At 38.5% G+C, this 27,201-nt stretch overlaps 1 protein-coding gene across 2 annotated transcripts; it reads left to right on the top strand.

Annotated features, from left to right (window-relative positions):
* Positions 1-10,897: 10,897 nt before the first annotated feature.
* LOC133270000 (fibroblast growth factor receptor substrate 2) lies at positions 10,898-25,247 on the top strand. 2 transcript variants are annotated; one of them, XM_061454824.1, is made up of 7 exons: positions 10,898-11,319; positions 13,837-13,928; positions 15,827-16,013; positions 19,119-19,277; positions 20,210-20,373; positions 22,661-24,149; positions 24,180-25,247. In XM_061454824.1, exons 2-6 carry the CDS (start codon positions 13,863-13,865, stop codon positions 23,609-23,611), a joined length of 1,527 nt encoding a protein of 508 aa, XP_061310808.1. In that variant the 5' UTR covers positions 10,898-11,319; positions 13,837-13,862; the 3' UTR covers positions 23,612-24,149; positions 24,180-25,247. The 2 variants fall into 2 exon arrangements, with proteins under 2 accessions (XP_061310808.1, XP_061310809.1); XM_061454825.1 differs by lacking the exons at positions 10,898-11,319; positions 13,837-13,928 and adding an exon at positions 18,384-18,415 and having other exon boundaries at positions 15,878-16,013.
* The last annotated feature ends 1,954 nt before the right edge of the window (positions 25,248-27,201 follow it).

Genomic DNA, 27,201 nt, shown 5'->3' with positions numbered 1-27,201 from the left:
TTCAGGTCATGGATCAGCTAGACTAACAGGGAGCATGTTAAATCACTAACAAAAGAGTACTCAAAACTAAAGAGAATGTTTTAGTTATTTAATTATATAGAAGTTGACTGTAAGAGATTCAGCAGTGAAAAGAAAGTGGATGTACAAACATGATTATACTTGGGTTTTACTTAAATCTGCTGGGCAGATCTTAATAATCAGAATTTTAATCTGTTGGTGTAGCCCAAAGCATAGACAGGTGTCTACACAGTCAGGTTACCATGGTTTAACAAATCAGACATGTTAACTGAATGTGCTTATGCTCTTTTGTATTGCAAATGCAAAGGAGAAAAAAAAGCAAACCTAAATCTGCTTTTTGGCAGATGCAGTTCAGTGGTGACAAAAGGTACCCTAGGGTTGTGGATCTGATGTCTCATTAGCTGCTGGTGAAGAGTCTACATAGTCTTGATTTAGAGGAGTAACTAGACATTGTTAATCTTTACCTTTCATACAATGAATTGGAGTCACAGGGGACGTAGAGTTAAATAATTGTTAGAATTTCTCCTTAAAGTAGGAACTAAAAATGGACAAGAAGCATTTGCGGAGGCAACAGAACTAGGAAATTCAGGAGTCTTTCAAATGTGCCTTAGAGAGTTCTTTGCAGAACAGGGAGAAATGGTAAACACAGGAAGCAATTTTTAAAAGAACACAGATTTAATGATATCTTGGGAGGATGGGATTGTCAGTTTTCTAAGAAGCAAAAACCATGAATAAAAGCTAGGTGTTCAGGTAAGGCCAGGTTCCTTGTATCCAAGTGCTAAGAACTTGCTGATAGTGAAAGAGGAACCAAATGACAGATGGAAGAAAGGCACTTCTTGAAAATAGATACTGAAACTGTATTTATCTTCTTATTTATTTTTGTAAAACATGCTGGCGTGGTCTTGGTTTTGATAACATCTTCCTGAATCTGTTTAACATTTTGGTAAGAAGGACCTTGCAGGATTTTTTCAGTGTTGTTTCTGTTCATCTGTTAGAAGACTGGGTATTAGACATATCAAAAACATAACGCAAAACTTTTCCTGAAATGTTTGAATAAACAGTCTTTCAGAGAATAAAATACTACAGAATATAAACTCAATGCCTTTTACTCAATTACAAATTTTGGCACTTTGCTGGCTTTGAAGACTTGGCAAAAGCTGTGGGCTTCAAGGTTTAGAAGGCATTTGTGGTTAAACATTGGGGAGCTGACTCACTAGTTAAACTGACTCAAGCCAGGCATCCTTTTTGAGAATTAAACTACATTCTCTCTTCCTCTTAGGCCCCATTACTTGACTTACTTCTTGTAGCCTTCTGCTTTATTTTCCCATCTCCTTGCCTTTCTCCTTGATCCTGTATTCAAAAAGCCTTTCCATAACACCCATGTTTAAAACTTCAATCCTGTTTTTGCTGTTTAATGTGTAAAAATAATGCTTTTCGTGTATGTTGTTCTTGAGAGGACATTTTAAAAGAGATCTGGAATTTCCAAGAATAAAATAATTTAGAAGTGCTTGCGTGTTTAACCTAATGTCATGGTTTGGAGTTTGATGTTCTGGCTGTTTCTTTTAAAAGGATGTAGTTAATCTGGCAGTCATTCACAGAAAACAATATGGTGGTGTGGATCTGGAGAAGTTGTTTTAGTAAGAAATTGAAAAATATTTGCATATGTGTAAGTTGTTTTAAAAATAATACCAAGTAAAATATAAGTCTTGTTTCTCTGGAAGTTTAGAGCAAGAGGCTTGGGTTTTGGAGAGTGATTAAAGAGTAGAAACAAGGAACATTGTCCCACATCCTCAGAAGGATTAATGGGGATAGTGGAGCAGAGTGTGTGCTTCTGTTCAAGATGCATATTCATTAAAGACCTAGAGGTTTTGAAGTGTGCTGAGGTGATGATTTCAAACTTCCATTTAATGCTGTGTGTGTATATATATATATGTATATGTGCACACATATTGATAAACTGTTCTATTCAACCTAGTACCTGGATGAAATGTGTGATTACCTTCTGTATCACATTAAGATAGGCCAAAATATGGGGCTGCTTCACTTCAGGATAAGGGATTGTGAGTCTTAGAATTAAATGCTAATGGGAAGTGGAGAGGTCTAGGATCAGATTCACATAAATCAGTCTTATATGCCATGAAGTATTTAAGAGTTGGCACAACATCACTGCCTGCTGCAGTTTTCTCTGCTTGTCTAACTCAGCTGTTTGAGTTGGTCTTTAATCTTCAGTTCTACTGTAATTGTGGCAAATAAAAGCCTTTCAGTTAGAATGAGCATGTGTTTTTAAGGAATTACGGATGAAGTGTTCCAACAAATGTTTAACTAGCTTACCTAAATTTGAGCATTTTGCTAAAATGATCACTTTTAAGGAAGACTGTAGAGAATTAAATTAATGCTAACATGCCATTTTGAAATTTTACATAATGACTCTTGAAGATCAGTTGCCAATCCTCAATTTAAACAAATCAACAAGGCTCCTCATTTGCTTTTCTTTATGTTTTGTTTTTTTTTTCCTCTGCTTTTTAAAATGGTATTGGGTATTATATTGCACTAAGGCAGAGTGAGGTGTGGAGGGGGAAGTTGGTGTTCACTTTGAATCGAAATGTACTGTTACATATACAGCAAAACAGATCGAGTTGTGAGGATCTGGGTGTTCAAAGGGACGAGTGAGAAAAGAAAACCTCCTGTGAGTCTGAGAAGCAGGCAGTTGGCAGCGGCACGAGGTGCCGGCAGAGGAATGTTGCTGAGAGGGCGAGTTCCTGGTGTGATCCTGCATCAGCCTCCTCGCCGAGCGTTCAAAGCGGGCTCTGAGGGCGGTGTGCCGAAGTGGCAAGCTTGTGTGCTGGAGCTTGTGTGTGGTTGCTGTAATTTTGTTTTCGCAGGAGCCAGAAGGCTTTTCAGTTTAGCTTGAGTCTTGCCAGGTTTGTTTTTTGTTGTTGTTTGGGGTGTTTTTTCCCCTTTGGAAAGGGCTGAAGAGAGAAAAGGAGCATACATTTATTACTTTATTTTAAACATAAGTCTGACAACATGCTCATTTAATAAAAATCTTGAGGTAAAACTCCACCTGTTAGCATAAGCAAAGTTATAAACTGGATTCTGCAACTTCACCTCTACCATTCATAGTTTGTTTTCCATAATTGCAGCCAGCGGCACCAAACTCTTTCTCAGCATGTTTAGTTTCTCCTTGGATCTCCTTCACTGTTTTTAACTCTGTTATGGTTTGTTAGTACTGCTGCTTTTTCATCCTTGTAGTACTTAGGTACCTTCAATATTAATTTTCTTAGTAATCATTGCCAAGTGGATGAAGGGTAAGGATTATGTCTGACCTTAGTTCAGCTTGTTTTACTGTTAAAACACCATCACCCCAACATACATTTGCTGTTTGGGGGTGAATTGGAATTGTTACATCACCATTTCTCAGACTGTGCAAGACAAGGGCCTTCCAGGATACCTGGAAGAAGAGGAGTTGATTTGAAGGATGGTGGCATGTTTGGGCAGGCAAGGAGAACATTTTGTGCCCCTTTTGCTCTATTTCTCAGGGTTTCTTCCTGTTCTGCTGAACACTTGTATCCCTTTAATGCCCTGTGTTTCCACAGGAGAACATTCCAGCTCTGGCACTTCTTACATGTGTTCAGTCTCCAAACATTAGTAAATTAGTCAGCCTTTGCTGATGTACAGAAATCTCTTACTTTTTTCCCAAGTAATTATAAAGTGAAGAGGTCCTTTTTGTGACCGTTGGGGGAATGAGGTTCTTGGAGCTGACCACGCTCAGTAATTGCTAGTTCAGGGCAATGTCTTATTTCGGTGCTACATCTCTTATGTGCATGTGAGCTCTGGTACGTGGGAGTCCCGTGTTCCAGAAACCTAAGTTTTGTTTTCCAATTGAAAGAACTTGGCTTTGTGGTAGTGAAGATAGCTAGCCAAAATAAATAGAAGGTCGAAGTATGGGCTATTTTAAGTCCTAAGTAGGATACCAGGATTCTTAAATCATGTAGAATTTGCCACCATGGATTACATCATGACTCTGAAGACACAGGATTTGCCACATCAGATAGATAGGTTATCCATTTTATCCGTCGTATTAGCCAGTTATGAAGCAGGCAGTATTTGGCTACCAGAAAAGCTCAAAGGGCTGACTGCAGTACCATTTCAGCTTTCTTCACCTATTTTCTGGAAGGAATAACATGGCAATAAACCAATCATTATTTTACTCAGTAACATTTTTTCTTATGTGGTAAGTTGGTTTCTCTGTTTATTAGTCTGTTTGCTGTCTCAAATGCCTGTAGGATTTCCACTTGCATCCTAAATTTGTTATGTGCGAAAAAATCAAACTGCTTTGCTTTACTGACAGCTGTGGTTAAGGAGCAGAGGATGTGTAATGTGTTACTTAGAAATTGACTATGTGTAACCTGAAATGCTCAGATTTACACTCTCAGTTTGTACTTAATATCTAAGGTGACAGTATCCAGGTGAAATTCCATGCTGTAGAATAACCATTAGCACCAATAGTGCTCAAAAACCCTTCAGGTGAGAAAATGACTTGCCATAATGCATCTGTAGGGATTTGGCTGTGCTTTCTTCAAGTATTTTCGATTGTGAGGGTTTAAAAGAGGAGGAAGATGTACTGGAATGAGCTTCAGGGAGGGACAGTTCTATGCTGTGTGGCTCATCATAGGGCAAACAGAAAAACAAAACAGAAGTTGAGTGGAGTTGCTAGTCTTTGAAGGAACTGAGTATGTAAGCTTCAGGTTCTGTCATAAGAAGATTTCAGACCGGTAAAGGTAATGTAAACTTTGCCATTGTTTGGGGTAAATTTTTAAATAAGGACTTAATCCACAGTTCATGCAGTATTGCTTAAAGTATGTTTTTCCTTTGACTTATTATTTCCTCAATATTCTTCATGAAGGATCTAGAAGAAGAGGCTGCTTCATAAATTGCATCCCATCGTTGCTGCTTGTTCTTTTGCAGGGTGAAGGTTGGCTGTTAAACAAACTTAAATACACCAGTTGTAATAAAATATCGAGCAATACTTACCATGCTATGTAAGGGTGGGAATGATGAAACTTGAAAAGTATAACATCTGAAATAATTTTATGTTTAGTATTATTCTGTAAAGAGTTTATAAGGAAAAATAGGTCCTTAAGGGAAAAACGAGGGACAGGAAGAGAGATCAAAAGTAAGTTGTGGAGTGGTTTTTATCTGTTTGACAGCAGTTTTGTTTCCATATAATCAAAGCCATAAAAAAGATTAAATACAACTTCTGCTTTAAAAGAAATCAGTTTTGAGACATCAGTAACATTCCTATAAGAAGCCATTCATCCAACTCTAATGAAATTAGATTTCTTGTTTTGCATAGGTCACCTCTGTCACCAAGTCTTTTGTCTGTGATTAGTCTTGCAGCATGTGCTGGCAGCTGATGGTTGCAGTAATACTGTTGCGGATGCTTCATGTCTGAATACCTATATAAATGTAAACATCCAAACACTTGGAGGCCACGAATGTTGAACTTTGAGAGAAAAGTATCAAAGATAATTTTTCCTATTTCAATGTGTTCAGTTGTCTAGCAGTTTGTCTGTGATGTCTACTGCTAGTGTCTAAGTCAGATGCAATGTAGACAGCCAAAATTTGGACTTGGTTTCTCATACGCAAAATGGAAGGAGGTCAGTGTCTGTGGAGTGAAGGCATTGAAGTAACCTAAAATGCAGGATGAATCTGGTGTCTACTGTGAGAATGAAGACCTTGGGCCCACTGTAGGAGAGGAACTGGTTCGAGACCATCTTAAAAATCTGAATGTGCAGAAGTCCATGGGTCCTGATGAAATCCATCCACGGTTCCTGAAGGAGCTGGTGAATGAAGTTGCTAAGCCGCTGGGCCATCATATCTGAGAAATCACGGCAGTCAGGTGAAGTTCCCGATGACTGGAAAAAGGGAAATATAACCCCCATTTTCAAGAAGGGGAAAATGGATCACCCTGGGAATTACAGACCAGTCAGTCTCATCTCTGTGGCTGGCAAAATCTTGGAGCAGATTCTCCTGGAAGGCATGCTACGGCACATGAAAAACAACAAGGTGCTTGGTGACAGCCAGCATGGCTTCACTAAGGGGAAATCCTGCCTGTCCAATTTGGTGGCCTTCTATGATGGGGCTACAGAACTGATGGACAGGGGTAGAGCAGTTGATGTCATCTACCTGGACTTGTGCAAAGCGTTCGACACTGTCCCACACGACATCCTTGTCTCTAAATTGGAGAGACATCAATTTGATGGATGGACCACTTGGTGGATAAAGAACTGGCTGGATGGCCGCACACAAAGAGTTGTGGTCAATGGGTCAATGCCCGGCTGGAGACCAGTAACGAGTGGTGTCCTTCAGGGATCAGTGTTGGGACCGGTCTTATTTAACATCTTTGTTGCTGACACGGACAGTGGGATTGAGTGCGCCCTCAGCAAGTTTGCCGATGACACCAAGCTGTGTGGTTCGGTTGATACGCTGGAGGGAAGGAATGGCATCCAGAGGGACCTTGACACGCTTGTGAGGTGGGCTGATGCCAACCTCATGAAGTTTAACCATGCCAAGTGCAAGGTCCTACACCTGGGTCGGAGCAATCCCAGGCACAGCTACAGGTTGGGCAGAGAAGAGATTCAGAGCAGCCCTGCGGAGAAGGACTTGGGGGTGCTGGTCGATGAGAAAATGAATGAGTTGGCAGTGTGCGCTTGCAGCCCAGAAAGCCAACTGTATCCTGGGCTGCATCAAAAGGAGTGTGACCAGCAGGTCAAAGGAGGTGATCCTCTATTCTGCTCTTGTGAGACCTCACCTGGAGTATTGTGTGCAGTTCTGGTGTCCTCAACATAAAAAGGACATGGAACTGTTGGAACAAGTCCAGAGGAGGGCCACGAGGATGTGGGGACAGGGGACTGGAGCACCTCCTGTGTGAAGATAGGCTGAGAAAGTTGGGGCTGTTCAGCCTGGAGAAGAGAAGGCTGCATGGAGACCTCATAGCAGCCTTCCAGTATCTGAAGGGGGCCTATAGGGATGCTGGGGAGGGACTCTTCATTAGGGACTGTAGTGACAGGACAAGGGGTAATGGGTTAAAACTTAAACAGGGGAAGTTTAGATTGGATATAAGGAGGAAATTCTTTCCTGTAAGGGTGGTGAGGCACTGGAATAGGTTGCCCAGGGAGGTTGTGAATGCTTCATCCCTGGCAGTGTTCAAGGCCAGGTTGGATGAGGCCTTGGGTGATATGGTTGAGTGTGAGGTGTCCCTGCCCTTGGTAGGGGGGCTGGAACTTGATGATCTTAAGGTCCTTTCCAACCCTAACTATTCTATGATTCTATGTGACCAGTCAGAAATTCTCAGCAGGAATGAGATGTTTTAAGGTCTTAAGTTTTAAGAAATTAGGAAGAAAAGATGCTAGCCATTTTTCAACTGCCTTACTCCCTCAAATACTGGTTTAGCAGAATAATTATTTTTTAAAATAATAATAGTTGCCTTTTCATACGTGTATCTCGTGTTTCCAAATGACTTATTTCCACAGAAATTGATGTTAAATGTAGAGTGTTTGGTAATACTTCCTTTTACTCTACCTTTTCAGTAAATACTTTAAATGAGTAGGAAATAAAAGTGCAGAGGAGTTTGGTGTTCTAGTAGTTGGGATTATGTCCTTTTACATACATGTATGTACATTTGATTTATTTATTTTTTTCTACATAGCTTAGGCCAAATGAGAAACAGTCTTCGAAAATGGTCGATGATGACACTTTAAATTTAAAAGTGTATGTAGTCTTCTAAATTGGAAAGTTGGAATATTATAGACAAAAATGATGTTCTAAATGTGTATTTCTATTGCTTAGCTGTGATCAAAATGATATTTTGATGCTTGATAATATGTGAATGAATACACTCAAGTGCTTGTCAGCCTGAGTGCTAACAACCTGTACACAGGCATCTTTCTCCAGTTACTCCATTGTACTCATTGGCCTTTCTAGATACTAAAATTTCTGAAGCCCCAATTTAAAAAAGCCCAAATTTTTTTAAACTACACTTTTGTGGTACAAAACACTTTATGTTAATGTGCTATGGTTATGTTTTCTGCACTCTCCCTGTATGTGTAAGAGCAAGACATACAGAGGATCTAGCACTGTGGTAGTTAGTGATTTGAAAGATCACATTTTCATTTGAAAAGAATTCATGCAAAAAAATGGATTTACAGACAAGGCATCTTTGCTTCTCCATACTTCTTCTGGGCCATGCTATGGTTTGGGAGTTTTCCTTCCCTGAGTTCTAAAAGCTGTGTGCTGGGAATTGAAATATCCCCCAAAGTTAATCTTTGATTCTGCAACCAGAGCATGCAGAGCTAATTTAACGCCAGGTTTTACCTTGGCATTGCAACAGTGAGCAGAGTTTAATGGGTCAGCCAGTTATCATGAGCAAAAGGAGGAATATGACTGCAGCTTGCCCATGTGGCTTTTCTTACATGAAGGAAACACGTATGTTCTGACGATTCCCAAGCTGGGGACATTGCACAATTGCAAGTGTCCGAATTTCCCCAAGCTTTGGCATACAACTTTAAAAAAATATCTACTGTATTTACATTGATACTTTGTCTTCTTTGACTTTTCAGATTAGCATAACTTGTTGCCGATGCGTAGTTCTTTGAGGGAAAAGGACATGGTTCACTTTACAGAGCCAAGTAATAAATCTTCCTGAAGTTATGGCAGTTCCTAACTTTAACTCTGTTAACAAGGTGTAGATAAGCGCTGGTCCTCGTTTGTCTTGCCTGGGATTTTACCTTGTAGAGCAGTAATGAATGTGTTGGGGAGAATCAGAAAATACTCACCCCTTCCCCCTCCTTGCATGACTGCACCCAACCACCACTGATATTTTGTGAACGGGAAATTACAGCTCCTAAATTTGACATTTTAGACATAACTGAAAAGATTAACTTTTAGGGTTGTGGCTGTGAAAATGTCTACTCCTTGTATGTTTAAGTTTGGGTAAATATTTTGCAATCTGGGAAGATTTAAGAAAATCACAAACAGTAAATGGCCAACTTGTAATTGGAAACAACTGGTTGGAGAATTTTGCTATTCCTTTACGTTTAAAAGAAGTTAGGTGCTGTAAATTTGTGTGCTTTCTTTTATCCATTAAAATCTCTGTTTAGATCACTTGAAGTATCATTCTTGGGTAACTGAAAATAGGCTCCTCTGCTTTGGGTAGCCAAACCATGTGAAGGCTTTATAACTCTGCTAGAAAAATATCAGGGTAAATACCTGTGCAAACACACCTGCATGAGTGTAGCTTGCCTGTGAAAAGTTTTAATTTTACTATTTTTCTAATGACTACCTGTAAGATTCCACTGGAGTGGGGTGCATGTGTGTGCAAAGCTTTCTGCTCCCTCTTTCCTTTCTCCCATCCTAAAGATTTTTAGCAGGGAATTCGGTAAACTAAGTAAATCCCAGTCATTAGTGCAGCAGCTAAGTTTTCTGAAAACTGGGCAGAGATGGCTAATGCTGTGATTCTGTCCCCAGCTGGCTCTGGCACTTGCTAGGCTCTCTGCTGAGCTGGTCTGGTATGTTGAGCCAACAAAAATGTAACCTGACCAAAAAACAGTTAAATAATACCAGCTAGATGGGTCAGGCCATCATAGAACCAGAGCCCTCTGCATGTTGCAGAGGGACAGATCTTCAATACAACTGTGTATGATTTTGTCCAAGATCAAGAAAGCTTATGGCTAAAGGGCAAATAAATTATAGGAAGCATATGTGACTTGCTCCAAGTTCCTGGTACTAAATACTACTTATGCACAGCAGAGAATCTGTATGTGTAGTATGTGTATGCAAAATAACATATCTGTCAAGCAGTTCAGTAAGTTTAGCCCTCTACCGTTGTGAAATCTAGGGTTTAGTTTCAAGTTAAATACAAGTTGGTTATTTCTTTTTTTTTAATGTCTTACTGAAGTACAATCAAACTTACCTTGAGTCCATGTCATCCTTTAGTGTTAACTAGGATAGCTTTATTGGATCAAACGTGAAATACAAGTGTCTCCGGTATCCTGTTTCTGACAGTAAATAGTGAATTCTGACAGCCAATATTAAATATAAGGGAACAGTAAGAAGGAGCATGTCTGTGTTCTAAGACCCTTCTAAATATCTGCAGCTTATAGGCTTTTTGAGCCAGATGTGACATCCTTGAGTTTACAAGCTCTTCATGGAGCTTGTGTTTCCCCAGTTACTTTCTGAGTCTTTAAATTTCTGGAACTCATTCCCACAATATGTTGTGGATCACAAAGTTTAATTACATACCATGTGCAAAACTACTGTGTTTTTTTTTTGACCCTGCCTCTTAATAGTGTCCACTGCTGCTTCCTAATGCTTGCACTTGGAAAGTACTTGTGCTTTATTTATCTCCTCCATGTCACCTATGATTCTGTACTCATCTTTTCTAACCTCTGTGGCTCCTTTTTCCAGGCTGAGCAGTCCAAGCACTATGTTTCTGGTTTTACCCTGCTTTTCTTGACAGGGGAAGGCATGATTGCATACCTTACTGCATCTGTGGGTGCACTGGGGATGCATACAGTAGAATTGTATTTTTGGTTTGGCTCTTCGAGTTCTTTTCAAACAATTGTTTCATTTGCTTTATGATAGCTACTGAGCTAGTGTTTTGTTGAACTGTGTGACTACATGACTGTTTTTCCTACCAAATAGAGCTCCTATGCTAGTTGCGTTATTTTGCATTTACCAGTGCTGCAGTGTTAGCCATACAAGTCAGCATTTGTGTGTGTTCAGTAGGATAAGCAAGAGGGAGTTAGGCAGAGGAGGCTGTATGTGTTCCTTCTGTTTGTGTCCTGTGGTTTGGGTCAGTATGTGCTAAGGATAATGGGAGCTTCATATCTGTCACTTCCACACACTGAATTGGGTAAGCAGTGAGTGGGAATGAGTGGAGTCCCCAGTGTTATAGGTGACAATGCAGAAAGGGACACCAGGTGATTTTCTTCCAAGACCCAGCTAGGCACTGAAATGCTGGGGAAGCTCTGAGAGATCAGTCTCTTGTTTAAAATTCCACTTAAGATGCATCCTGGCCAGCAATACCTCACTTGACATAATACTGCCAAAATAATTTTAAAGTACGTATTTTTGCTATTTACTAACTTGTATCTTAAAACCCAGAAAAATTACATTTCTCTGTACTCTTCTAGTTCTAGGTCAAATGATTAGTTCTGTGACAAGGCAGCATGACACTTTGAGTATGACAGAAGCCCTGATGCTGCAGGAGAGGCTGGGAATATTAATGGCCAAATCTAGGTGAGTGATTTTTAATTCTGCTGGTTCCCTAACTGTTTCATTTATTCCTCGTAGCCTTAGTTTACATCTCTTCTTTGAACCAACATTGCAGTTCTTGATTTTCTGAAGTATTAATATCAGAATATATTGGAGACAAAGTAACAAGCTTACATAATTATCAAGACCCTACCCTTTCTTTTTGTCTTTCTTGAGATACAGTGGCCATACTTCATACAATTTCATATAGTTTATTGCAAGCTTTCTGCTTGCAACTCTAGTGATTTATTCCAAACTATTTTGCAGTTAAGGATTTTTTAAATTGTTTTAAGTTTGCAAGCACCTGCCTACAACAGATTTTATCAGCTGTTTTATGCTGAATGCCGAGAAAGTCATGATACTAAAACAGCATGCTACTGTCTAGTTCTGTTTCCACTTTGTCAAAATGTTTGGGGAGGTCTAACACTGAGCTTTATTAAGTGCAAGTTATCTGTGCCTGAAAGCTGCTAGAAGCATCTACAGCTATGACTGCTGTATGGACCAGAGCTTGAAAACTTTTGCTGCAAATTTATATATTCATTGTGAATCTGCATTGCAGCTGTTGTCACTTGTTGCTCTTTTTAGCAGTGAATTCTCAGCATGAGTAGGGTACCATCAATAGGCTAGCAAGACCAACAACGTGAACATTACTGTAGTGAGGCATTGTGGAGTGCAGGGTAGGAAATTAGTAGTAGGTTTTATTACCTGTATCTCCCTCTCTAAACAAATCAGGCAGAATTCAGAAGTAAAAATTTTGCTGAACTAACTATGGCATGTATGTGTGAAGACTGTTAAAAATAGTCTGTAATTGAGTGATTTGACTGATGAAAAAGATTTAGGACTTTGCTATGCAAAAATCAGTTGTGTGTAGCATAGCTTCATTCTCTAACAGTACAAGCAAGCAATCAACTCCCCAGTTTCATATTGAGCGGAGGGAAAAAAGCTCCATCAAATTAATGCATGTTTTGGTGTTACAGCCAGAAATGACAGTAGAGAATCCATGATTTTGACTGTGTGTCTGGCACTTTGCCTCTTATTGGGATTAATCCAAGCCATATTGTTACCTTTTATGTTAAATTCTCCATTTCACCTCTTCAGGGCTTTAGTGGCAGATTTATACAGTCTCTAGGATAGCAGTATCTCTTTTGAGTGGGTTTTCTGGTCAAGAAGAGTGGAAGAGTTATCCGCTCTTCATTGTGTTTCTTGCACCTTACTTCTCAGCAGACTAAAGTGCTACTTGGGGTACTACTTCTGCATGCTAATACAAATGCCTGTCTAGAAAGCATGTCTCAGTCTTATTAAGGTGACATCAGATTTTTTTCCCCTTTAGTCAGGCAAAGTTACCAACCAGTTCCTCTTTCTTGATTCCTAATGGCATATCTTGTGTTGACTTACTCTTCCAGGATTTTGCCCCACTTTTCATTTTTGTAGTGGAAATTCTAGTTCTTACCCAGTGTAAAGATGAGGTAAATAGTCAAGGTTTCTTTTGTCTGACTCTCATTCTTAAATACCCATTTAATACCCTCTCCCACCCATTCTGCAAGGTGGTAGAGGGAGGAGAAGGTTGTTGTGAGACTTGGTTCTATGAACATTTTATCATTGTTTTATGAAAGTTCTACCACACATAGAAAAATATTTAAATGAAAACATTTAAATGCCAAATATTTTTATTTCCTTATTTTAGGTTAGTTGAATATTTTAGAGTTTTATAGCAAATGAAGTAGACTCTGTAACACAATCCAAATAGAACTGAAATAAAAAAACCTTCAAGTTTTGAAATATTTGTGTTGAATGTGGGTTTTTTTCCTTCCCTTGACTTTGGTTGCATAGTTTTATGTACATTGCTATATGGGAAGTATTTAAATGTGAAGCACAGAGGCTCGCTGCACTGCTGCCAGCACAGGGCTGCCTCCAGGCTTAGAATGCCTCCATTCTCTCTTGCAAGCCAGCCCTGGAGCTGCTGAAGCCAGGGCAGCCTTTCAGGACTGCCATGCAGGCTCTTTGTGTTGCCTCTGCCTGGTAACTTCCCACAGCCCAGGGCTTGTATGGGCATCACTAGGGCTGTGCTCAGCAGTCTCGGCTGGGGAGTGCTCATTTAGAACTGGAATCCAGAGAGTTGCCCTGTGTAAAGGCCCTGGTTCCAGAGATGAGAATTGCACACAGTAAGTTGTTGGGTTTTGTTTTCCCCAAGCTGCTGCCATGGGAATTAAGGTGACAAATCAAATGGGTCTGTTTTGTAGTAACCTAGAGTTGAATTATTGGTAGGACTTTAACCGCTCGGTGTTGCCACTCCTAAATGCCAAATCTAATTTAACTATTTAAAAATATGTCTAATATTTATGTTGTTTTTGTTTTTTTTTTATTGCTTATGACTGTAAAACTCATCATGAAGAATTGTCATTTCAAAGAGCAATTTGTTTGGGGTTTTTATTGATAATACTCTAATTATTCTTCAACTAAATGATACTTCTCATGTTTGGTTGGGTCTTTTTTCGCCTTTAGAGATCACATGGTCTTCTAAAGAAGTCATGGGTAGCTGTTGTAGCTGTCCAGATAAAGAAACTGTCCCAGATAACCATCGAAATAAGTTTAAGGTAAGCAAATGATGTGATACGTTCTTAATTATTTTGTTGCTTTCTTGCAGAGCAGGTAATTATTTTTTTCTTAAAAAAATTAAGTAAAAAAAGGGTGAGAATTACTGAACAGTTAAAACATTGCAGAGTTGAAAGTGTCCATAGCTACAGGTTTCTACTGCCCCTTTGAGAAATCCTCTCTTACCAGCAGTGACAGGAATTCTCTAGGTGGGTAGGCTTTTTTGTGACAGTTTTGATCTTCAGGAAAGAGCAGCAGTCCTGTGCTTTTGTTGGTAGGGCCCTAGTAAATGTTTTTGCTTCTGTGAGGTTATGGAAGTTAGGAGGGGAGTTGTGAGCGTAAGGGAAGATCTGTTGGAGAAGTGTGATTGTGAACCTGTATGTGGAGTCAGCAATGGAAAATTTTTGAAGCCCACTACTAATGGCAGTATTTTTGTCAGGATAATAAAAAGTTTTTATTTTGTCGTTTAAGAAATTTTATTTATAAATGTGCTTCTGTCCCTCGTATCCCTGGAATTTATAAGCTTATGTCACACTTGTTCATATGTTTAACATGCTTAATATGAAGCTGCTGAAGTCAGTGACTTTAAGTAAACATACCTTTGCATAGTCACACAAGTCAGATTTGCTTCTGTGCTCCAGACTGTCTCTGTGAGTTGGCAAAGGAATGTAATGCTTCCATAGTGGAAAAACTATTCATGAGTTGCCTTAGGGCAACACCAAAATGAGCTTTAAAGCCATGGGATTTCTGGAAATGTTTCATATTATCAGTAGAAAAAGCTGAAGGATAAAATATTTTTCTGTTTTCTTGCTTTTTATGCATTTGACATCAATCACTTTGTGTTACTAGTTCCTATTTTTCTCCTCATAGAATTTGTCTATTGTTTGTGTGGGTCACTGATTTAGCAGCAGGGGGAGGAGATGCAAGCATGTAATTTGTAAAATGAAGAAAGTTGGCATAAGCCTCAGTGGCAGATTTAACTATTCCTAATTCTTTTCAGTTGACTAGATTCCAACTTGAAAATCTCTCTTTAAGGAGTAACATTCATCAATATCATAGGGAAGATTTTTTTGGTAGCCTTTTTATTGAGTAAGACGCAATCCCATTAGAAGCAGTATTGTGAGATAAAATAAATGCAGAGGAATCTTCTAATTGAAGATGTCCATACAGGGGTGTTGGACTAGATGACCTTTGAAGCTCCCTTCCAACCCAAACCATTTCTATGAGTCTGTGAAAATAGACATTGTCCAGATTGCCTAAAGGATGCAGATGACCTCAAACCGGTTTAAAAGCAGAAAAAAAGGGTTTTAATCTTTGTACACATTTTCACACAAGGTAATCATAGGATATTTGAATTATTTGGGGTTTTTTTTTGAAAAGGCATAAAAAAGTCTAAACCAGTCTGGTGATTCAGCACAGTGCAAGGCTACACACGTATGTGAAGGAAGCTTTATCTTGGAGCTGCTTATCTTTTTCATTCCTTTACCCAACTTTAAGTGGGGTTATATGACAAATCAAATGTTTTTTCAGAAATGGGTCTCTAAAAATATTTCATTATCTGAGGTATGCCTTATCTGGATGAAAACACTAGAACATGTACATAAAGCCAGTTTAAAAAAATTAAACTTACAAATCTCTTGTGTTTTAAATTTCTCCTTGGATTTTACAGTAATGTCATGTAGTCTTACTCAAACTGCTTTTAAATATGTATTACTTTTAATTCTGGGTGGGGGAAGCAAAGGAACTGGTTTGATGAGGTGTTTTGTGTTTTTAACTTTTACCTCAAGGATCATAACCAGTATGACAGAGCAGGTGGAGCATTATCAGGGAAACATTAGTAGTAGTAGTATTGGTGTTCAGACAGTACTGACCTAATGCTATTTAACTTCTTTTTTTATAGGTTATTAATGTCGATGATGATGGTAATGAACTGGGTTCTGGCATAATGGAACTTACAGATACAGAACTAATTTTGTACACCCGTAAAAGGGACTCTGTAAAATGGCACTACCTCTGTCTCCGTCGCTATGGCTATGACTCAAATCTTTTCTCTTTTGAAAGTGGCCGAAGGTGTCAAACTGGACAAGGTATGTGATCTTTTGGTATTAAAAGCTTTTTGGAAATTATTTGATGTTGGATGACACTTCCCTTCCTTCTCCCCCCATCCCCCAAACAAAAAGTATATCTGCCTGTCCTTTGGCAAGAGTTCTAAAGGCTATAGTTTTATATGGGAAGGTGGTTTCTGGGGTAAGAAAGTGTGTTACCTTATGAGGAATGGTCTTACGGTAAAATGAGGATTTCAGTTACACAGTTTTTGGCATTGTAGGTCTGGATAGCTCTCATCAACTTAGGAGGTGTTTTTGGCAAGGAAATCCTTCTATCTCAGAGGCTGACTTGACCTTCAGAGAAGGGCAGTGAAACGAACTGTGGAGGAATCTCCTTGGAATTCAAAGAATTCTCAATTTTTAGATTTTTAAAAGATTGGAGCACTGATATGAACTGGATATCCTGACTCTGTTATTGTCTTCAGTAACACACTTGTGTTTCTTTCATCCTCTTCCTAAAACAAATGCCACTTCCATTTATATCAGTGATGCCATTTTCAAATTCATATTATTTGTATGAAGTGTAATCTCCAGTTATGCTCAGTTAGTTATTTTCTATGTGGCTTTAATTGGAAAAGATGGTTACCTTTGCAGTTCCCAGATCATGCCTGCCTTTGCCAAGGTTGGCTCCCAGTGAGAAGATTTAGGCTTTTCTCTCTTCACTGCAGCAGTCCCCAAGGGTATAGTGGTTTTGGCCTCGTTTTGCATCTTTCCACTGGAATGTAGCTGTGTGTAGTTGGAATTCTTACGTATTCGTATCTTGTGAAATTAAGTTGTGTTTTCATTTTCTTACAGATTTTTAGCATTTAGTAGTGCTTTTATCAATAATGATATTTAGCAATTGCACCTTCTTAAAATTTGACTGTAAAAAATCAGTAAGATGAAAGAACTTGATCATAAACAAAGTTTACCATTCAGTCTTCCTTGTCCAAGCAGAGGTAAGAGCAGACAGTTGGGGTATTCTCAGATTATTTCCTAATGAGAAACGGAGATGTTTTCAAATGTTACAGCACACTCCATACTGACCTAAATTCTCAGGCTCCTTGAAGCAAGTGATAAACTTTGTCTTGAAGGAAATCACTTTAATTAGTTTTTCAGATTTAATTTACTGCTGCTTCTAAATACATAAAATAGATAAAATTAAACTGAAAATATTATTTTAGAGGTTCTTTCCCATGGCCTGTTAGCAAATGTGCACAATTTTCCACCAAAGTCTAAATGACTTTTCTGCTAGCTTCCTATATTAATTTTTAATAGAGAAGATTAAGCAGCCTGTGTAAGCAGCAGCCCTTTCCTCCCTCTTTTGTTTCTTGCCTTCCTTATGTAATATTAAAAGTCTGTGAGTATTGAGAAAAAAGAAATCTGCCAGAAAATGTTCTCTCTGCTGCCTTTTTTGCAGTGGAGCATTGTTCCTGAGACCTACACTGGGCACAGTTGCAAAACTTCACTTGGTGAGATGACCAAGAATTTCATTTGAGTATACCCTGAATATTGCCCAGCAACTTTTACTGATTGCATTACTTGATATTCTCGTTTGTGTTTTCCATTTAATCTCAAATTATATTAATTGATAAGTTTTGGGAGTGCACCTAAATAGATAATTAAGGGTAGAAAACTTGGGGGAGATTGTGTGTCACCGTGTTCCGTAAATGACAGATCACATTGTATTAATGTGGACATATTTAATAAAAATCAAGGTTTCATCAGGTTGGTTTTGCTTGCAGTTTCAGTGCCAATTTGGTTCACCTCCTACTTTAAGGAATCAGCAGTTTGGAAGCACTTTTTAAAACAAATAGGTAAAGACAGCTGAATTTCTCAGAAACATACTGGGAGCTTTTTAAAGTTTGTGAACCTAGATTTTTTTCTTTTTTTTCAATTTTATTTTACTTTTTGTCCCTTAAGATTTAAGTATCTTGTGTGAATTTTCATAAATATGTAAAAAATTAAACATGGTTTATACTTGAACTGGATCGTGGGTTGGAGAAATGGCGTAGAGAAGCAGCTCTGCAGCTGCTGTGTTGCAAGCATGAAGCTTATTCACCACAGCAGCTGAATATTAATTGTGGAGTGTCATTCCTCTAAGTCCATTTGATATATTCCCAGCTGGGGTTTTGTGAACTTCTGCCATGTGGAGCCTTTCTGGTAGTTCTGATGTCACAGTTCTCTGTCCTTAAATAAATATATTTTGATAGTAATTGCCAGTGTATTACCATAACTGTACTTACAGAACTAGCTATTTAGGTAGGTAGTTTTAGTAGAGTGTTTTAAGATTGTAATACTCACTTTAAAAAATGAGCAACCCACCCACGTTTAACAAGCATGTCAACTTTAACTTCATGCTTTCAATGGAAGAATAATCCAAAGCTGCGACTTTGCTGGTGATGGTAAGTTGGGGCGCTCCCTGCTGTTTAAAGGCAAAGTGGCACAATACACACGCAAAAGACATGGTATTGCTGCTAACTTTGTTTTCTGTGTCTATCCTTTAGCCTAAAGCAATTGGTTTGTTACTGTCCGTTTCACACAGTTTGTCTTACTAGCTTTTCATTTTAATCCTTTCAAAGAAACCAAACTTTTATCCAATGTTTAAATTCTTCTTTGCTGTTGTACAGGGATCTTATTTTTATGGTAATTTAATAGAAACCTGATTTAAAAAATATGACTGTGTAACACCACAGTAGTTTCATTTAGTAGTTGTGTTTTGGGTTTTTTAATTAATTTATCAAACAGGTATCCTTTTTCTCAGCTTAAAAAAAAAAAAAAGAAAAAACCTTGCCCTGCTTTGTGTGTTTTGTTTTGTTTAAACCCCTCATTTAGCACTCAAAACTTAGTTTGCTCTTATCTGAACCAGTTTTCTGTTCTAACTGAACTTTTGGTGCATGGGAATCTTACTCTTCTATTAGATAAACACTTTTAAGGTTTTTACAGTAATTTGTGTATTTTGGTGCAATAAAAGTTTCTTAACATTTTGTTTCTTTGGCAGGTATTCATTCCATGGATTCCAGTTCTGTTTTTTTTGAAAGTTACATACATTGTAAGACATGTTTCTTTAAGTTAAAGGATTTTGATTTTTTCCTTGTGTATTTATAGGAATCTTTGCCTTTAAATGTGCCCGTGCAGAAGAGCTATTTAATATGTTGCAAGAGATAATGCAGAATAATAGCATAAATGTGGTAGAAGAACCAGTAGTAGAAAGGAATAATCATCAAACTGAGTTGGAAGCTCCAAGAACCCCTCGAACACCTACCAGTAAGTATGGTTATACTATCAGATGACGTACCTGAATGTAATGTGGTGCTTAGCTGAAAATAGCATTTAATTTTCATTAAATCTTTAAGTAATTAAAAAGAAAACCAATTTAAAGCTAAGAGGCTAAGTACCAGTAATGCATTCTCTTGAGGTACTTGCTGAGGATTTTTTTAGGGAATCCTAAGTCTTGGTAACAAAACTGCCATGCTCAAGTTCTTCAGCTTTAAGAAACAAGTTTTGGGAACTTGGTTGTTTCATAAGAACACTGCTTCACTGAAGCAGTGTTGCATTACAAAGCAATTCAATAGGTGTATGGGTATGAACACTGAAGCAGTGTTGCTTTATAATACGTCACCATATTTTACTTGCAGCATTTCTGAGAAATGTTAATGTTGGGTAATGTTCCAACCTTTTTATTAGGGGGGAAAAAGTAATGGTAATATCACATCTACAGTGGGTTTGTAATACTTATTTTGCTGTGAGTAGATAGATGGGTGGAGTCCTTTCAAAAATACCAGAGGATTTTAAGTAATCTCAGACAGATGGCTTGATATTTGAAACTAGGAATTCCAGGTTATTGATGATTTCAGGGAAATAGAAGCTTATTATTATGTGTACTGTTTGTTAAGGAGACATGTTAATGTAAAATGAGAAGTTGGATAGGGAGTTTACTGGGGGAACTGTGATGTGTAATACACCTGGATTTCAGTGGTTGCTTCAGAGATTTTTCTCAGTAAATACTGGGATGCTGTACTCTCCAATTTGCTTTTCCTTTCCTCTCCCCCAGCAATTCCCCTTGTGACTGTTTAACATTGGTTTACATATTTTAATTTCTCCTTTGAAAATCGAAAATGAAGATACAAAGCATCTTACTCATATACAGTAAAATGTTCTATTTTAATATGGCTTTACTTGTTTTCTAATTGAATCAGCTCCTGGGTTCAATGCACAAAGTTTACCTAATGGCTATCCCAGATATCCATCTTTTGGAGATGCTTCATCACATCCTTCCAGCAGACATCCTTCTGTCGGAAGTGCACGCCTCCCCTCTGTTGGTGAAGAATCAACGCATCCTTTACTTGTAGCAGAGGAGCAAGTGGGTATTTTTTCCTTTTATGTAAGTTAGGTTCTGCATTAGTTCAGATTTTTCTAATGCTTGCTCTTTAGGCTTTCATTTGTGTTTTTCAGTATAGGGTGTAATGTATTCCTACCATATATTAACTGCCTCAAAAAAGTGTTTGCTTTGCCTTTTTAAAATGACACTTTGTAGGATAGCTTGTGGAGGAAAGTAACTGCTTTAAGTTGCTCATCTTATATATTAATAAAGATACAGAAAGTATGTATTGGCATATACTCAAAAATTTCAGTAAATATTTTTTACACCACCTGAGTTGTACTTTCTAATGAGAGATCTTGGTCAAGAAGCTGCTTTACATTTAAGTTTTCTATTTGCTGAATAGAAATTGTGGAATAATTTAGGTTAGAAGGGACCGCTAGAGTCCTCTAGATCAAATCTTAAAGTTAGAGGCAGCTGCACAGAGCCTTGTCCTGTCATGCTTTGAATACTCCAAGGGGATTCTACAACACTCTGAGCCAGTGTTTCACCACCTTTGTTATGAAAGCATTTCTCACTAATATGTCAATGGATTTTTTTCTTGTTACACCTGGTAACTCATTGCCCCTTAGCCTTTTGCTGAACAGCTTCAAAAAGGGTCTGGCTCTGTCTTTTTCTTTACCTCTTAGGAAGTTGAAAACAGCTGTTAGGTGGTTTTCTGGCCTTAAGACTGAACAAGGATGGTGCTCTGCAATTCTCCTTGTATGTCATGTGCCTTTCTAAACATGGCTTTCTACTGGACTTTTTCCAGTGTGGTGATGTCTGTCTTGTACCGGGGAGCCCAGATTCAGTCTCACGAGTGCTGGATTGACAGTAAAAATCACTTTCCTTAACCTACTGGGCTGTTCTTTTGCTAACACAAAGCAATGCACATTTGGTTTTCATTGCTGCAAGGGCACACTGCTGATTCACATTCAACTTACCATTCACCTGGACTGCCAGTGCTCTCCTGCAAGGCTGTTTTCAAGTTGGTGCCAAGCTTGTGGTATAGTTGTTGTTCCCTGCCAGGCACTGGACTTCCCATTTGCTGTTGCTGAACTTCATGAGGTTTCTATGAGGTCAGTTCTGCTGAGATCCCTCTCTACCATTCTGGGATAGACTGAAAACTTCCAGAAGGGTGTGTTCTGTCTCCTCATTCAGATTGTTGCTGAAAATATTAGTCAAGTTTAATAAAATTTGTGGTGGGATTTAGGAATATATGTATCACAAGAACCAATGCTGGAAATCAGAGAAGGTAACTGGAACCAAGTGCAATGAAACATCTTGTGGGAAGGATTTGTTAAGAGCCCCCACAGAAGAGTCCAAGTGTTGCTGTTGGAGCTGTTGAAGAGAAATGAGTTTAAGAGAAAGCAGTGAGTGTAGGAGTCAAGTGAGCTGTAAATAACACTTCAACTTGTAGAGCTTAACAGAGAAGTAGGGACGGCTAGATGACTGCTGCTGTCAAATACTGCTTTTGCTGTTTGGGTATCCAGACACAGAATTAAAATTTAGAGAAGGAATCCATTACTTCAGTCATTCCCGTTCAGCCTTGTGTTGATCCACTGTGGGAACTTGGTATATTCCTGCCTTTCTTAGTGGCATTCAGTGCCAACTCCTTCTTGTTTCTAATTGAGTGCCACGGTTCATATGGAATTGTGTATTTTTCTCCATTAGTTTCTGGTTTTAGGAGACTGTTGGCTCTTGAAGAAAGAATGGACTGTTTTTCCAGTAGAGCCAGCCTCTTTTCTCATTGCTTGAGTAGTACGCATGGCTTGATCCTAGGGGTGATGGCGTGGGTGGGTGTGTTAGTTACATTTCCTTTGCAGTGTTGAAATTACAAAGATAAATTTATCTAAAGCAACTGTTGAACTGTTGGTCACTGCCATAGTGAGGGACAGCAGAGCTCACTGATTTGTTCGTTTGAACTAATGAGCTAAGTTGGAGCAGCTCAAGCTTGCCCTGACCAGAGCAGAGCTGGAATAGAACATTAAAAGCTTTAACTAGAGCAAAATTGAGGTAAAATACGAAATCAAAATAATCATTAGTGTTAGGTGTAAGTTCTATTCTTTTGTTAGAGTAACATCAACAAAACCAACAAGGAAAAAAAACCCTAAAACAGCACAGTTCAGCAACATGTGAAAGATATGACATCTGCTGTTAAACAGCTGCTATCATGAGATTTGCTTTTCTGGTATTTTGATTAGAAAAGCAGGGACTTAGAAAGAAATTTGGAGGGGGAGAAAAGGCATGAATAGCATTTGAAGTTACTTGTTTTTTCTTCCCCTTGTAGGTGCACACTTACGTCAACACTACTGGGGTACAAGAGGAAAGAAAAAGTCGATCAAGTGTGCATGCGCCATTGGAATCAAAGCTTTCAAACACTGAAACAGCAAAAGCAAAAGAGGATCAGATGTGTACTGATGACAGAGATGCTCAGGTTCTCCTGGAGCCTGAAGGAGTCAAGTTTGTTTTAGGACCAACACCTGTTCAAAGACAATTAATGGAAAGAGAGAAACTGGAGCAACTTGGGAGAGACCAAGTTAGTGGCAGCAGCACAAACAATACTGAATGGGACACTGGGTATGACAGTGATGAACGCAGAGAAACGCCATCTGGTAGTAAATTGGTGTATGAAAACATAAATAGGTTATCAATCCCTAGTGCCTCAGGGGTCAGGAGAGGTCGTTTGACATCAACCAGTACCTCAGACACCCAGAATGTTAACAACTCTGCTCAGAGGAGAACTGCGCTGTTGAACTATGAGAACTTGCCATCCTTGCCTCCTGTTTGGGAAGCCCGCAAGCTGAGTAGAGATGAAGATGACAGTTTAGGACCAAAGACCCCATCTCTAAATGGCTACCACAATAACCTAGATCCAATGCATAATTATGTCAATACAGAGAATGTAACAGTACCAGCAAGTGCTCATAAAGTAGAATTTACACGACGTCGGGACTGTACCCCAACAGTCTTTAACTTTGACATTAGGCGTCCAAGTTTAGAACACAGGCAGCTCAACTACATACAGGTTGACTTGGAAGGTGGTAGTGACTCCGACAACCCTCAGACTCCAAAAACCCCCACCACTCCACTTCCGCAAACTCCAACCAGGCGCACAGAGCTGTATGCTGTGATAGACATTGAAAGAACTGCTGCTATGTCAAGCTTGCAAAAAGCACTGCCCCGAGATGATGGTACTTCTAGGAAAACTAGACATAACAGTACTGACCTGCCTATGTGAGCCTGGGAAGCATTAAATCATTTGCACCTTTTGTGAAGTTTATAGAATTGAAGATGCAAGTATTTTGCATTTCTTAACACTAACGCCTTTTATAGACTAATAGAACTTTTTCTGCCTACTTCATGTACTTGTTTAACTAAAGGGAATTAATGTAGAGCAAGTATTCATTTAGGTAACACTATTTCATTCTACAGTAGTAGTAATTACTGCATAGCAGCATCACCACCTTTCACAGTGCCTCTTTAAATTGATTAGACTCCGAGTGACATGCCAGTTTTGAATTTATAAATATTCTGGTCTGGTGCCTATACTCGTTAATGACATTTATAACACTTTTTAAAGCCTCTTTGATATGTGCATTACTAGCAGGTAAACCTAATCTTTCAAAATACATATCTTGTGTTCATTCCTCATTGAAGTGGCTCCTCCAGAATGAAATGTATGTTAATGCATTAACTCACTCGGTTTGACGTTCACAAGATATATTGGTTCATCTCAAAGGGTATAAACACCACACCTTTTTTGTCTTTTTTTGTTTGTTTGTTTTGTGTTTGTTTTTTTTTGTTAGTTTTTTTTTTTATTAGACCACATAGACAAGAAGGCCTCTAATTCTGAAGTTTTCTTAACTTGTGTGATATTTGAGAGGTTACATCAAAGTTAGTTGATCAGAGCTATGAACACATCTAAACCCAGCCTTAAGCTCCTTCTGCTAGAAGAGAATTCACAGTGGTATATCAAGTTCCCTGTGAAATCTGACAACTTTAATCTCATTAGAGTTTGTTTGGGGTTCTTTGTGAAGGAATTCACATATTTGCTATATGAATTAAGGCTCTCTTGTCATTTCTTAGTTCAGTGTGCCTTCCTTCCTTTGCATTTGTGTGTTTCTTTTTTACCTGTTCCATAATGTCTTGTTTTTGAAGGTCAACATTTTGTACATAGCTTTAATTATTGTTCAGGGTCATTATGTGTTTGTCTTACTCTCTGCATTTGACAAAGAAAGACTCTTGAAGGTCAGATGGTTGTCTTTGTCCAGTGTTCTACGTTTTTATGCCTGACAGAGATATCCCAGTTCTCCAGCAACATGCATGATTGCACAACTGGAAAGGTTTATTATGCAGTTATTGTCTTCCTCTAACGCATCAGTCACAGGTTACACGGGAGGCAGGGTACTGGACTTGATAGTTCTTTATAGAAAATTGTACATCCTAGCAGTGTGCATCCATAGTTGATAGTATAATTTAGAAAGATATGTAGTGAATTATCTGAGGGTAGTATTATCTACGAGCATACTTCTTTTCCTTTTGCAGTTGGTGAACTTGGTTTCAGTGATGGCTGCTTAGTGTAACAGGTACATCCAGGTAGAATGTTGTTTGTTGAATATGCCAGATGCACCCTTAGCAGAAGTTCTTTGTTTTGTTGTTTTTCTAATACTCTGAATAATGTTAGAATTCTGGCAGTATTGCAGGTGCACCTTGGTACTAGCAGCAGAGGAGATTAATCTTGAGCCTGTGATTGCAAAGGAAATGACACTTCTGTGAACTGGTGTGATATAAAATAACCCTTAAACTGTGAGTGAGAAAAACATGCAAGAAAAGCCATTTGGAGATATGTAAAATAATTAAGGTTCTTCATGCAATATTTGAATTCAAGTTTTGTAACAAACAAACTACGATTATTTTCTGTCTTTTAAATTGGAGTGTGTTCCCTGTTCCTTTGTTAACTTTTTCTTTGGTCTTCTCTCACTTTACTAGTGGCAGCACTAATAGCACCTGAAACACGTGTCTTGTCACACCATTAACGGATACCAGGCAACCTTTACACTCTGACTGTCATTGTTTTTTACAGACTGTATGGTACTGAAATACCAGATGCACAAAGAAAATAATTTGCAGAAGTAAAATATGGGAGTCATTGAGATCATTGTGAGGAACTTAAATAAGATTTAAAAAAAACCACTTTGTTAATAATTTCATGGTCAACCCATGCATGCTCTTGTGATAGACGTGTTGACTTGTGGGGAGACCTTGGTACTCAAGAAGGTCTGGAGTGAAACATTTTACAGGTCTGCAGTGCTAGTGCTCCTTCTCATCTTTGCCATTGCCTCACCCTATGCTATGGACCAGTCTTGGTCTATACGGAAGAGAAATTACCAGATATTGCAAAATAAGTAGTAGGTTAATGATACTGGTGTAATTCTGGCTCTTAGCTTGGAGCTCACTTTAATTTGTGAACTGAACTAATGCTTCAGCATGTGTTTAGAGGCAAGTGTGTTTGATCTAACCAGCTGCCTAGAAATACTTGGTTCTCATCTGTATGGTGTGGGTGTTTCAGAAATACTAATTAATTGGACCTGTGAATAAACACACCCTTGAGGCAGGGAGACAGTATTCTTAGTTGACAAATAGGGGAACAGAGACTTCAGGTAGATCCTGAGTGACCTGTTGCAATTACAGCCACCAACCACGTCCCTCCTTAGTTCTCGTGTGCTGGCCTATGTCTATTCTGGTCTCAGATACAAGGGATGCTCAGAGTATTTTTTTTTAATGTTGCAAGTTTCACAGTACTTTATAGGGGTTGTTTTCTTAGCTCTGGTCCCCAGAATTGAGAAATTTCAACTTTCTGTAACCTTAACTATATTAACAAGTCTGACATATTTGCCAGGACTATTTTTTTTACCCTCTTAAATTTTTCAGGTGGGATAATGCTTTCTTGTTTTGTGTGCACTGCAGACATACTGGGTAGTCCCCATTACCCATGCTGCTCATTTGTAGCAGTCCTTATTTTCTTCCCCTTGAAGTAGATATAGTTGCAATGCACTTTACCCTTTGAGACTTAGTAAATAGTTTTTCAATTCAGTCTCTTCAAGGCTGTGATGTTAGGTTTAGTGTCTGTAATCTAGGATTCAGTTTTCAGCTGAAATCTCTCCACAGTATTTAGGTCATATTTATTTTGGGCCCACAGGTGTGTAGACTGAGAAACTACAAATATGTAACCATTTTCTGTAGTAACCAAGCCATGTTAAGTTTACATAAACTAGATCCTGCAAAAACGGCAACATCTCCATCAGTTATAATTTCCATCCATAACATGCAGTTGGCCGCTACCCTTTAAGCACATTGGACAAGGGAAAGCCTTTAACTGTAGGTATTCCTTTAATGCAGTGATTTGGGAAAGACATACATTAGAGTATCTCTTAAACAAAGAAAAAACTGAGTTGACAAAGATGAAACAGTGACCAAAAGTACATAATAAAGATTGTATTAGAAATACAGTTAGTGAGAATTTAATCCATTGATTATGTCAGGAAAGTATTTTTTTCCCAAATTGATGTCAAGAGAAGGACCAGTTTTTAAAAATTTTGTGGTGTTTCTTGGTGATTCCATAAAAAAATATAAACCAGACCATTCTGAAAACCTTAATTCTCATTAGAGAATGTTTCCTTGGATAAGTAAGTTTCCAAGGGAAAGCACTAATCCCGTTCCTACTAAAAGTCTACAGAAATCTTATAGAAATGTTAAGTGTTCAAAAATACCTTTCATATCATAAACTGCTTAATTTCCCTTCTCCCTGAGATGTTTGGATATTTGTGT

This window comes from Pezoporus flaviventris, unplaced genomic scaffold, assembly GCF_033815535.1.
Source record: "Pezoporus flaviventris isolate CSIRO_AGI_PZ_B2104156 unplaced genomic scaffold, CSIRO_AGI_Pfla_v1 ptg000016l, whole genome shotgun sequence".
Classification (NCBI taxonomy): domain Eukaryota; kingdom Metazoa; phylum Chordata; class Aves; order Psittaciformes; family Psittacidae; genus Pezoporus; species Pezoporus flaviventris.
This window is presented reverse-complemented; position numbering and strand designations above follow the sequence as displayed.

Bases quoted from the DNA above. Each gene is read 5' to 3' on its own strand.
- LOC133270000 (XM_061454824.1), top strand. From the start codon at position 13,863: ATGGGTAGCTGTTGTAGCTGTCCAGATAAAGAAACTGTCCCAGATAAC. The intron at 16,014-19,118 runs GTATGTGATCTT...GTGTATTTATAG, and splicing joins AAGGTGTCAAACTGGACAAG to GAATCTTTGCCTTTAAATGT. The intron at 20,374-22,660 runs GTGGGTATTTTT...TTCCCCTTGTAG, and splicing joins TACTTGTAGCAGAGGAGCAA to GTGCACACTTACGTCAACAC.